General features: G+C 42.5%; 1 protein-coding gene across 2 annotated transcripts in view; it reads right to left on the bottom strand.

The window, feature by feature from the left end:
* Window positions 1-13,355, bottom strand: part of RAP1GAP2 (RAP1 GTPase activating protein 2) — a 169,661-nt gene that overhangs the window by 18,445 nt on the left and 137,861 nt on the right. For both annotated transcript variants that reach the window (XM_087926211.1, XM_087926219.1), the window contains 2 exons: window positions 2,444-2,581; window positions 639-757 (listed from right to left, as the gene is read on the bottom strand). In XM_087926211.1, the coding sequence (XP_087782337.1) occupies window positions 639-757; window positions 2,444-2,581 (257 nt within the window). The remainder of the gene's footprint in view (window positions 1-638; window positions 758-2,443; window positions 2,582-13,355) is intronic.

Below are 13,355 nucleotides of genomic sequence, written 5' to 3'. Positions count from 1 at the left end.
AACCAGAATAGACAGGACTTCCACAAGAACTTGGAGTTGAAAGAACTTCTTTGCTTCCTGCAAAGAACCCAACCCCTGAGGGCTGGCTTTTATCCCTTAAAAGCCTTGCAGCCTTACTCCCAAGTCACCCGTGCTGCTGCAGCTGCTTTTTCCTTCAAGCAGCCCTGCGCACATGCGCACTGGGCACAGGCTCCTTGGGGTCTTCTGCATCACTGCTGCCAGACTCCACAAGCTCCGAAGGCAGCACCCCACTCGCCGATAGTCCTGGCCCCATCCCTGCATCACACGCAGGCCCCTCATCCGAGTCCTCGCTCTCAGAGACCTCAGCCATCCGCACCTGCTGCCGGCGAACCACAACAGTTGTAGGGGATGACCAGGTACAATGAAAATATATCTGCTCAAGCTCCGCATTGGGGACAGGAAGGGCATCCGGCCAGTAAACGCTCTGTTAGCTCCATTCAGTTGCACAGACTCCACAGCGCAAGGGATTATGGAGTCATTAAATAATGATGATGATGCATGATTCTTTAAAGCACAATCATGTTCTCCCCCGAAGCTGCCGTTTCTCTAAGCTAAAACATTCCAAAGGCCCCAATACAAGGCACCACATGCATAAACATATATATATATGGAATTACCATCGGCTCCGGGGTTCTGCTTGGCTTTCGGATCCAGTGTGCAAACGGGGAAATAAGCCCGATCGCCTCTTTATAGGACTCCTTGATTGATTCTTGGCTGTTGCTGCTGCTAACGGAGGCTGAAGAAAGAAACAATTGATCCCAAGTTCTGTGCAAACATCCTTAGCAATCATTTACATTCTACATTTTCTTGCATGGAAATCTCTGTTCGTTCTATTGCACAGCGCAAGATCCTCGAGAGGAAAGCTGAGCTGAGAGAGAATGAGTCACCAATTCAAAGCTGCCATAGCTGAATGACAGCTTGAACCTAGATAACTTATCCAACTTCAACACCTCAACCACTACATTACATGTAGTCCTTGACTTACAACCATTCGTTTAGTGACTGTTCTAAGTTACAAAGGCACTGAAAAAAAGTGGCTTATGACCATTTTTCACAGTTATGACCTTTCCCATGGTCAAATTTTGAACACTTGGCAACTGGCTCCTATTTTGCAACTTCCGACAAGCGATCAATGGGGAAGCCAAATTCACCTAACAACTGTGTTTACTAACTTGACAACTGCAGTGATTCGCTTAGCATCTGTGGCAAGAAAATGGGACAAAATTCACTTAACAACTGTCTTGCTTAGCAACGGAAAATTTGGGCTCAACTGCAGTTGCAAGTCAAAGACTACCTGTACACCATATCTTCTTAAATTCTATTTGTATACATCCTTCCATTGAATTTGGCCTCTTTGGTACCCTTTCTTCCTATAATTAAATGTCACCATTCAGTCTGTAAGCATTGTGAGGCAGAGATCATACTGTGTTTATGTGTACAGAAAGAGAAAGCACGTGGAGAATTCATGGAGTTGAGCAATCCAGATATTTGCTTTTGAAAAAGCAATCAAGATTTAAAACAAAGAAAGTGATGTTTGGAATGTCACAGGCCATAGCAGAGGTGGTGTTCAGCAGGTTCTGACCAGTTCTGGAGAACCGGTAGTGGAAATTTTGAGCTTCTGTGGTCATATGGAGAGTATGACTATAAGCCGAAGTGTATGGAACACTGTTGGTTTCCCACTGAAGAGGTACCTATTTATCTACTCGCATTTGCATGGTTTTGAGCAGGGGTGGGAGCAAGGACAGGAGCTCACCCCATCAAGCAGCACTTGAACTCGAACTGCCAACCTTTCGGTCAACAAGCCCAGCATCTTAACTACTAGACTGGGTGTCAGCAACCTGTGGCTCTGGAGCTGCATGCGACTCTTTGGGCCCTCTGCTGTGGCTCCCTGTTGGATGATCCTACCACTGGCTGGCCCCGCCCCTCACCCTCCCTTCTCAGTCACTTCTCCTCTGGCGTGAGAAGATAAAACACAGAAAACAGAAATCAGAGGGGAGGGAGGGAGACCCACTTCCCACAGAAAACACTGGGAGCCACAAAACCTGGATAGGCATGGGGAGGTCATGTGACTGGATGCGAGTGACATTGAGTTGGCCACACCTACCCAGGTTTTGAGGCTCCCAGTGTTTTCTTTTCTGTGGGAAATGGGTCCAAATGGCTGAATGTTTAAGGTTGCAGACCCCTGTACTAGACTATTGAGAGAGGTACCTATTTATCTACTTGTATTAGCATGCTTTCAAACTTCTAGGTTGGCAAGAGGTGGGACAAGTAACGAGAGCTCACCCCTTCATGCGGCACTCGGGTCTTGAACCCAGGCTTTCAACTTCAGCTGACAAGCTCAGCGTCTTTAACCGTTGAGCCATCATGTCCCCTTCCCTTCTTTTGGACTGAGCTAAATTGTTCTAAATTGCATGGCACTTACAGAGAAGGTGGTCTTGGTTATTTCAACACTGTTGTGCACAATCCCGCCACTCAAGCTCCCAGGGATTCCTCCAGGCTGGTGCTTCTTCTGGCTTCCTACCATGGTTTCCATGGAGTGGCTGCGGACGCGGATCGCTCTCTATTGGATGAAATAAGAGGAAGGTCAAGATCAGGACTGGAAACATTTGGACGTTGTTGTTTTGTTTATACCCAAGCATAGCTGGACAAAGCACAGTCATCTCTGAATGAGATCCTTGCATACACAAAAAAGGCGCCCTCCATGCAGAAGAAGGGAGGATTAGGAAAACATTTTTCAGTCTGAAGGAGGTTATGATTGGATGTTTGCAACCCAAAATAAGACCTCTCCACACTGTGACATTTACTTGCAGATCCTATGCATATTTATACACTGACTTGTATTTATAGATTTACTGATTAGCTGAAAATCAATCCATGCAGCCTCCTAACTGAACATTAAGTGTTGGTTCAAATTCCTGATCTTTGACCAGTCTGTCTCTCTCTCTCCCTCCTTCTCTCCTTCCCTTCCATCTCTCTTTGAGGTCCTTGGTGACTGGTTGTTTTCTTAGAACATAGAATCACTTTATTGTCACTTTGAATGTACTCTAATCAGCATGTATTAACATGAAAATTCATTGCATACACAAAGGGTCACCACTGCCAATATACACTACATAGATATGACTAAAATTATGCACATACCCACATATATTATATGACACAAAATTATGCACATACCCACGTATATTATATGACACAGAGAAACAACCGAGTCTAGTTCAGATGTAATCAAGTACATGGCGAGAAAAACAAATCTTGCAAGTATACCAGACGCATGGCCTAGGGGAAAAAACCTGCTATGGAATCTGGTAGTCCTGCTAGAAATACTTCGAAACCTCCTCCCAGAGGAGATCATCAGAAACGCACCATGAAGTGGGTGTGTGGGGGTCTGACAATGCTTTGAGCTCTAAGCTCATATAACTTATAAGCAGTATCCTGAATAACAGGAAGTGAGCTTCCTATAATCTTCTTGGCTGTCCTTACGACTCTCTGTATGGACTTTCTATCTGAGGGACTGCTGCCACCAAACCAAACAGGGATGCAGTGTGTTGCAGATGTTTCTGCAGTGGACTAATGAGGTTATCCGATTGGGCAATGAAATATCGGCAAGAAAATAACCACACTCGGAGAGCACCCTCCACAGTTCCCTTTTTGGTACCCCTCTCTTTCTCATCAACACCATGCTTTTCTTATTGTTGTTATTTTTTTTGCTAATATTCATACTAATACTAAACTTGGGCCAATATTCTAGAGTAGAACATGGTTATTCATATTAAAAAGAGGTCGATGTCAGGTGCAAGCAACCAGAACCACTTGTGGATAGGCCCAAACAGATACTTTATTGCTGATTCACCTATATTACAAGAATCTTGCTTGTCCGTCTTCCCCTGGGAAAAGACAGATAGATATAAACCTAAAGTTTTGATCTTAGACCTTTCCTCCCTCAAACAGACTCTAAGCTGGAATGTTTCTTTACTCCCACTGGCAGGGCTCCCTCCCACTTCAGTCAGTGGCTCCACATCAGTCACCCAAAATACAGGCTGCATCTGCACAATGGTCTTGACTTGGTTGTTGAATTAACCCATTCTAGGGGTCTGCACGACATCTTGTACTATAAGTTCCCATATACAGTATTAAGCAAGGCTCATTTTCCATTCCCCTTGGAGAGGAACGCCTTGAATGGAGCCAGGGGTCCCAATGCAAAGTTTTCCAGTGATTTCCGACTTGCAATGTTTTAAGTTAAAATCTCTCTTCTGTCAACCTCAGTCACTGGTTACAACAGCCATGTGGGATTATTTGGCACAGTGCAGAAACTTTGCTATTGTTTTCTTTCCAGTTCAGCTACAACCTTCATGGCCTCCCATAACCAGATTCTGCTTGGTGCTGGAACCTATTGTAGACCAGTTAACTTGAAAGCCTCACAATGCACTGCTGTAATCTACTTCGATTGGCTGCAACAATGCCGCATTAACCACGGAGAAACGGCTCACTGGACAGCACATGGAAAACCGTCCCTGTGCATTTCAATACAGTTAAACCTAAAGCTGAAATTGAGTGCGCTCTGAAGCTAAATGCAACAGGGAGAACAAAGCAAAAAATGTTTGCCATAGATCTATAGGAACAAAACTTTCTCAAGGTCCTGTTTTAAAAAGAGAAAGCAGATCAAGCGGAAAAGAATTCCATGGGCAAAGACCTATTAGAGAAAAAGCATAAAGAAAGGCATTCTTTTATTACATAAGAGTGCCTAAACAACCTTGACATTGGTATAAGAAAAAAGGAGCCAGGATAGAGTACAAAAGCACAGCAAATTTATTCCACGCAACCTATACACAAAAATCTGATCCGCTAACAGTCAATGCAAATTGGTGTCAGATAAGAGTCAACAAATTTTAAGGAGGTGGGCTTAGATTTCTCTTGGAGGCCTAGGTACTTCAGACTGATGATGCATTTGGGTTCAGCCTGGTCGTCTCCTACACACGTCTTAAGTTTCCAAATGTGCTCATCACTTCAAATTGCCTATCTTGGTTCTTACTGTTTGGTTGCATTTCTCCAAACCCTGCAGTCCCAAAGATGCTTTTTTAAAGAGGACTTTCTGGTTTTTCCTTGAAGACATTTTGCTTCTCATCCAAGAAGCTTCTTCAGCTCATTCCAGTTGCCTCTTGAAAAAGCACCTTTGTGTGACAACCATGACCTGGATGGTGGAGATTCTCCACTGCAGTCCTTTACATTTTTGTCAGGCCCAAACCCAAAGATGACCCAGCAAAATCCAATCAAGTCCATTCATTTGCTTATACCCAATGGACAGAATCTTGCCAAACTAAAGCTATAACCTTTTAACCTACTAGATACAGCATATCCTGAGAGATTCTAGGGTGTGGCTATCCTGAATCTCTTCCCTCCTCCTCCATTTAGCTCGGGACTGCACAGTCTCTTATTCAGGACCTCTTGCTGGGAAAAACCTGTGTTGCCAAAAATCCCCCACTGCTCCCTCAGGTACATTTTCCATCACAATCTCTCTTAAACTAAACAAAAAATAAACTTATTCACTGAATCTCATGAATGGTTAAAGAGTTGATTCAAAAGACAGGCCTTCTAAAGCCAACTTGAGTGGGACTCAAATCCAATTTCCAAGGAAAAGTGTTTCGTAGTTTGAACAAGACACGGATGAAGGTGGTGCTGTCCAGTAATCTTCATACTGTAAACAGGTTTTTGAGAAGGTAAGCACATTCAGAAGAACCTCTCTGGCAGATCACAAAAGGATGTGGTCCTTCTCATTGATGTATCAATTTTGGGGTTTTTTTCAACTATGCATGCCATCTGACACATTGTCTGATACACTAGATACTGAAGACATCCTGAGCCAGTGTTACTCAAACTTAGCAATTTTAACAAGTGTAGACATCATCTCCCAAAATTCACCAGCTAGCAGGCTTTAAGATATGTGAACTTCAAGAAGAAGAAGAAGAAGAAGAAGAAACAACAACTGCCTTAAGGACTTGAGATACCTAGAAGGTTGATATTCCAAGCTCTTAAAATTGTCGTCAGAAATCAACCCTGATAATTATTTATTATAATAAATATAGGGAATATAAATAAAGGGAATATTTATAGTTCTGGTTTGAACTGTGGAGTCCTTGGTGCTCTTTGAGCATGGTTGTTTGCTTGCAGGAATAGCCCAACTACGTACCATATCAGTGTGGAGTGTGTTCCCTGTTTATATATAGTAGCTTGCCCTGTCAGTGTTGGTGGGACTGTCATTTCCTCCTTCATAGTTCCTTGATTGTTTTTTGCTTGCTTATCTGGATGTTAGCTGTTGGAAATGATATACAGGTAATCCTGGACTGACGACCAAAGTACAGCCCAAAATTTCCACTGCTAAGCAAGGCAGTTAAGTGAGTTTTTGTCCCGTTTTACAACCAGTTTTGCCACAGTTGTTAAGCACCTCATGCAGTTGTTAAGCAAATCTGGCTTCCCCCATTACTTTGCTTGTGGGAAGTTTCAGATTACAGATTAACAGAGTTGGAAGAGACCTTGCAGGTCATCTAGTCCAACCCCCGGCCCAAGCAGGAGACCCTACACCATTTCTGACCAATGGCAGTCCAGTCTCCTCTTGAAAGCCTCCGATGGCTGCAGATGGTGATCTCATGACCCCATTCATTCTCAGGAATACATGCTGGTTGCCAAGTGCCGAAATTGTGACGTGACTGTGGGGATGCTGCAATGATCAAAAGTGTGTGAGGACCGGTTGTAAGTCACTTTTTTTTCCAGTGCTATTGTAACTTTGGTCACCAAATGAATAGTTATAAATCCAGGACTATCAAACCAATGGTTGTAAGGCAAAGACCGCCCGTATTCCAGTCTTTTCATTTCCTTCTTAACTTCTTGTTTTGAATGGTTTATAAATAGGGTTGATTGCCATGTGTCTATTGAGGGCTGATTTGTCTGAATGCCAAGCTTCCGAAAATTTTAGATTTGGCTTAGTCTAGAATATTCACAGCTTTCCAGTTGAAATCATAGTTGAATCGGTCCATGTGTTATGAGTTTAAGGAGTGTTCACTGTGTGTTCTGGCTGCAGAAGTGAAATCAGAGGGCATCCATGAACTGCAGTGCACATCCCTGAACCCCAACTGGCAGTCAAAAGACAGGATGAAAACTACTTAAATTCACAATAAATGGACAGACTCCATCATAGCTAGTGAGATGGAACTGGTGAGTGTAGACTGATAATTCAGTGAGTCATGTAACTATCTAAGCATGGTACCCACTTCTGACCAACAGGTTGCGAGCACAGAAGAGTTCCGTTACCAGAGGTGGTATTCAGCAGGTTCTGACCAGTTCTGGAGAACCGGAAGCAGAAATTTTGACTCTTTTGGAGAACTGGCAAATCCCACCTCTGACTGGCCCCGCCCCCATCTCTTCTCTGCCTCCTGAGTCCCAGCTGATCAGCTGGGTCTTCTTTGGTTGCCCTGCACAGGAGAACGGAGCTGGGAAGCAGGTTAGTGGGGTGGGGAGGGAATGGGGATTTTGTAGCATCCTTCCCCTGCCACGCCCACTAAGCCACGTCCACAGAACCGGTAGTAAAAAAAAAATTTGAATCCCACCACTGGTTCCGTACTTGTCCGTTGGCTATTTCTGAATGTGGGTCTACTGTTCTTCTGAAATAGTGCTTAATGAATTACCTGGGAAATAGGTGTGGTGGAAGTGTTGCAATAATTATGGAGCTACTGTTTCCTGTTTCATCCCTATCTCTTCTCTGTGCTTGTGATCTGTCAGTTGAGCTCAAGGATATGTAGAAAACGTAAGGAGTAAAGTAGAAGGCAGTGATTCATGCCGAGTGAGCTGCCTAGTCAACAGGAGCTTCATGAAATGACAACACAGGCAAAGAGCAGCCTTCCTGACTACACCTAGAAGTGGCCTCTGCATTCGGCTCAGTGGCACCACATCTCTTCACAAATAAGAAAAAAGTGAGCTCATTTGCTCAACTAACAAGGGGCCCGAGTGTTCAGTAACCTCACTCTCCAAATATCAGTCACTTCTTGTGCAGATTAAGGCTTGTGATTACATGACACCTAGGTTCTTTTTAAATAATCATTTTATTAAAAAAGTTTTAGTTACGACAGTAAAAGATAAGACGAGCTAAAAAAAGAAAGAAAAAGTAAAAAAAGAGTGCAAAAAAGGGGGTGCCTCTGCCCCCAAGAAAGCAACTTCTCACCCTCATCACAACAAGTATAAACAATTTCATACTCAGTTCACTTTCTCTTAACTAAATAATTTAAAACTCCTCATCCCATAACAACTCATCTTTTGAACTATAGGCAAATATAATAAGTAACATCTTCTCCAATCCAGTTGCTATTAAAAATAGTTCAAACACAGTTCTAACATAATACAATCATCTTCATTTTAGCCATTGTCTATGCGCTGCAGGGTAAAGGCCTCCTCTGCATGTTTTCAACCTATGCGGTCTTGAGATTTCTTTCGCCAACTGGGCCCGCCATACTTGTTCATGTCGTCTTTCCATCTTGTTTTAGGTCTTTCGTGGACACTTTTTATCAAATGCCATCCATTTTATGACTGCCTTGGTCCACATGCCCCTCAGTTCTTCTTGCTATGTGACCCGCCCATTTCCATCTCAGTTCTTTTACTCTCTTCATTATATCATATACTTTCTCTAATCCATGTGCACATGGAACCGAAAATTCATTAATATACAGTATATATAAAGCTCGACATTGCACATTTCAATTTTTAGGTGTAAGCAAAACTCTATTTAGAAGGTATAAAGTGGTCCCAGTATCCTAGTATAAACCAAAGTTAAAGTTTTGCATCACAAAGAAGGACCACTTCTCCTTTTTAAAAGACCTCACAGATATCTCTTAGCTCTAGAGTAACTGTACGGAAAGAGCTTATAGACCATGTTAACCATAAATAAATAAATCCAGATTTAGCAAATATATAGCAATCCCAATATTCTAACATAATGCAAAAAACCTAAAAATTTAAAATAACAAAGAGGGATAATTTGACCTTTAAAAACAACAAATTCCCAAAACTTCCTTATACAAAGCCAGTTTGAAAGGGGAAAAAGCTAAAATACCATATTCAGTGAATATTTTTCCACTCCAGGTACCAGCAAATCCAGAAAGAACCACCCCAAATTGGCAACAATTTAACCTTGATCAAATAAACCAACTTTGTATTATTTATTTGAGGTAAAAAAATATATTTCTTTTTAGTCCGTTCAGATGGTTGTTGATCCCTGACATTCTTAAACTGCGTCTTTTGCAAATCCAGCAAAAAGAAATTGTTCCATTTGCTCTCTGATATCATTTTATGTCCTCTTTAATTTTTAAAGCCTCATCCATTTTTTTCTTTATATCGGATGGCATATTCTCGTTCAAATGTTCCTGTTGTTCTCGGGTAGATTTTGTTGCATATCTTTTTCTGTACATCTTTTGGGAACAAACTGTTTCCAAGAAGATGCAACAAGATTGATATAATTGGTTCAAAGTCCTGGCACAATTCCCAATGCAGTTCATCAAAGTATATCTTTGAAAGCCATAATAAGTTACTTGTCTTGTTATGTCTCTAATATGACACAGTTTTTCTTTCATGGAACCATGAATTTGTTTTTTTAAGAATTTCAAAGTCTTAATATTAAAAATCCAATATTCTGACATTTTTAAACCCCTAAGTCGTTTAAAACTTTGCGTAGCCAAAACCTTGTCTTGTGTTTTGCTGCAATTATTAAAAAATTATAAAAGGTACATCATTTTCTTATATTAAGGATTGTAGGCACTCATCTAATGTTTGCAGTGCTGTCACTTTGTAGGTGTCTAACTTCTTTGAGAGAGTTCATAGGCAAATTTATGAAAGAGATAGGCAAAGTTGGTATCCTTTAAAAGGGCTCTGTTTGCAGTTGGAGTGATTATGGTGAATTCCCTCATCTTCCAATTCTCTCTCCCTCTGGAATCTTCTTACATGAAGCAACTGAAGAGGTCAGCTTGGTTGATCTCACATTCTCTATTTGTCCACAGAGAGTTGAAGGAGGTGATCTGCTCATCGACTTCCTGTTTGTAGCTCCAAATATTGGCTCCACTTTTCATGGAGCTTCCATCTGCCATCTTCACCAGAGATATCAAGGTTCCCATTGAATAGACTGAGCAGAGAGACCCATGGGTAGCCCATGAAATACAACAAGCTGAACGTATTTTGAAGTCCGTAAAGTAATTTCAGTGAATGGAAGAGGCAGAGACTTCTCTGTGGTGGCTCCATCAGTAGAGGCATAAACATTACTCACTTTCAAGTGGTTTTTTTTTTTCCTTTCCAGGATGAACACAGCCCTGCTGTCTTGGTGAGCACTCATCTTAAAGAGTGCTGCTGGTGTCGGTTGTTGCTTTATGAAATATAACACTGCAAAGGTACTGTTCTTTTGCTCTGTGGTTTGTATTGAAACTCTGCCTTTTCAGCAGAAGGAATCCTGAGAGTCTCAACTGGCTTTGTGCCTTTTTTTAGTCACAATAAATATATTGAGACAGCCACATAGTCTCTCGCATTGCCTTGCCTCATTGGGGTTATCAAGGTAAGAAATGAACCCATTTCCTCCCACAAATGACAAATACAAGAGAATATCTCATAAATCACCACAGATGCCACCACACCAACACATACACAGAACTATTCTCAAAATAAACTGGGATACAGAAAAACAATACTTCCCTTCCTAGATTCTGCAAATTCACGATGGATTAGTCTTCAGCATAAAGAAAGAAGCTGGGACATGGCTTTAATGTAAAAGTTTTAGAAGTCTGTTTGGAATCTCTACAAAGATTTCATTCTAAGAATGCTCTAATATCGTCAAACATAAGGCAATAAGATGACTGCCTCATGATGCCTTGAGATAATTCTGAACTTTGGATTAAATCTTTTTACTATTCATGGTGGGGAGGGATGAGGAGCTTAGAAATGTGATGCCTCAGCTGCTAGTCAAAACATCTACCAGCTGGCATGTGAACCAAGGCCACGCCAAAGGACACCTGTCAAAGCTGAGCAGGAACTTGTGGCTGACTTGATTGGCCCATGTGATCTAAAACAGTGGCCCCCAACCTTTTTTGTGCCATGGCCTGGTGTCGGCATCACAAAATGATCCGCGGCCCGGTACCGGCATCAGTACGCATGACAAGGCAAGGTGAGCCGAGCAACCGGCCAGCCAGCCGTTCCCCGCTTCTCCCCGCCACCTTCAACTCCTCCTTTGTATCTTTGTCGATGGGCTTCGCTTCAGGATGGTTGCTCAGCTTGCCTTGCCTTGGGTGCTGAAAGAATCCTCGCGCCTTAGCTTCGTTCGAAGACCCCCCCTTCAATGAAACTAAGGCGCGAGGATTCCTTCAGGACCCAAACGCCGCTTTCCAACTGGGAAAGCTCTCCCGGAAGTACTTTCTCATCAAACAAGATGGCGGCGCCCAGCAAACCGGCGGCCCGGTAGGAAATGTTCCACGGACCGGTACCGGTCTGCGGCCCGGTGGTTGGGGACCCCTGATCTAAAAGACACAGGGAGTGGGTGGGAAAATCCTGTTCCTTTAACTATCCCTAAGCTTGGGGATTATTTAGAGCTAGCTTCACCTTTCTAAGTACTCAATAAAGGGATTCCTGAACCCAAACAAAGTGTCAGAGCCCTGACTTCCTTGAGTTTATTACTCAGAACGATGATGACGCTCACACCTTTGCATGCTTTCGAACTGCTGACCTTCCCCACAAAAAGCTCAGCATCTTAACCACTAGGACACTGCACCCATCTGGTACCACCATACAAATTTCTTTCCATATTCTGCACACCAGCAACTGGCGGGCCCTTAACTGCAAGCAGCCCAAACCATTTTTGCTTGTCTTCAGGTTGTGCTGTTTCCCACCCTTCTGAGACCGGCTCCCACTAACGATGGCTGGGGAAAAAGGAGGAATGAAAATCCTAACTCAGTAAATATTAACAAATTATATTCTGTTTTTTTCATGTACTTTGGGTAAAGGGTTGCAGCATCTGCTGTTTTTGTTGCTGTTCAGGTACTGTGTCCGACTTAACATGGATTGCATGGATCACAGCATCAAGGTCTTTTCCAACAAGTCCTCTCTTCTCATTAGGTGGCCAAAGTATTTGAACTTCAGCTTTAGGATCTGTCCTTCCAAAGAATATCCAGGGTTGATTTCCTTTAGGATTGACTGATTCGATCTCCTTTCAGTCCAATAGTTATTCACAACACCACAATTCAAGGGCATCGTTCCCTTTGCTTACTTCTTGCTTGCATCCTAACGATTTTTACTGACTGTTTCCCAGTATGCTTTGATCGCTTATGACTATCATTAAGTGTTGTACCTGATAATTCTTAACTCTTGACGAATGTAGCTTTTCTTTTATGTACAGGGAGAGCATATGTACTAAGACAAATTTCTTGTATGTCCAATCACATGTGGCCAATAAATAATTCTATTCTATTCTCTTAATTAATTAGTGAGTAACCCACAGTTCCCAGAGGTTTCCACACGGACTCTTTATCTATCTCCATTTCTGTCACTCCCAGAGTCCTTTCCCATCCCTTGCCCAGAATTTGATAGCAATATGGCCAACCTGTAGCATTCTTGAGCCAAAATAATAATAGAATAACAGAGTTGGAAGGGACCTGGGAGGTCTTCTAGTCCAACCCCCTGCTTAGGCAAGTAACCATTTCAGACAAATGGTTCTCCGATCTCTTCTTAAAAACTTCCAGTGTTGGAGCATTCACAACTTCTGGAGGCAAGTTGTTCCATTAGTTAATTGTTCTAATTGTCAGGAAATTTCTCCTTAGTTCTAGGTTGCTTCTCTCCTTGTTCAGTTTCCACCCATTGCTTCTTGTCCTGCCCTCAGGTGCTTTGGAGAATAGCTTGACTCCCACTTCTTTGTGGCAGCCCCTGAGATATGGGAACACTGCTATCATGCCATTCCTATCCCTTCTTTTCATTAAACTAGACCTACCCAATTCCAGCAACCGTACTTTATATGTTTTAGCCTCCAGTCCCCTAATCATCTTGGTTGCTCTTCTCTGCATTCTTTGTAGTCTCAACATCTTTTTTACATTGTGGCGATATAAGAACCAAAATAGTTCAAATGACTTCTAAGCAGGGATGGGATTCAACCGGCATTATTACTGGTTCGGTGATTATGTTTTGCGCGCATGTAAAATAACTTTAGTCTGTGCCTCCCGGACAGCTGAAAAGCGCTGTTTGAAAAGCCACTTTTTTCCTGCTTTTTCAACCTCAGCTGTGCCGCGCAAAGCAGCTGAGGTTGAAAAAGCAGGAAATAAAGGACA

This window comes from Pseudonaja textilis, chromosome 1 (genome assembly GCF_049901715.1).
Source record: "Pseudonaja textilis isolate UNSWEBS1 chromosome 1, rPseTex1.2, whole genome shotgun sequence".
NCBI classification, from domain to species: Eukaryota; Metazoa; Chordata; class Lepidosauria; order Squamata; family Elapidae; genus Pseudonaja; species Pseudonaja textilis.
The sequence above is the reverse complement of the archived record's forward strand: the minus strand, read 5'-3'. Positions and strand labels throughout refer to the sequence as shown.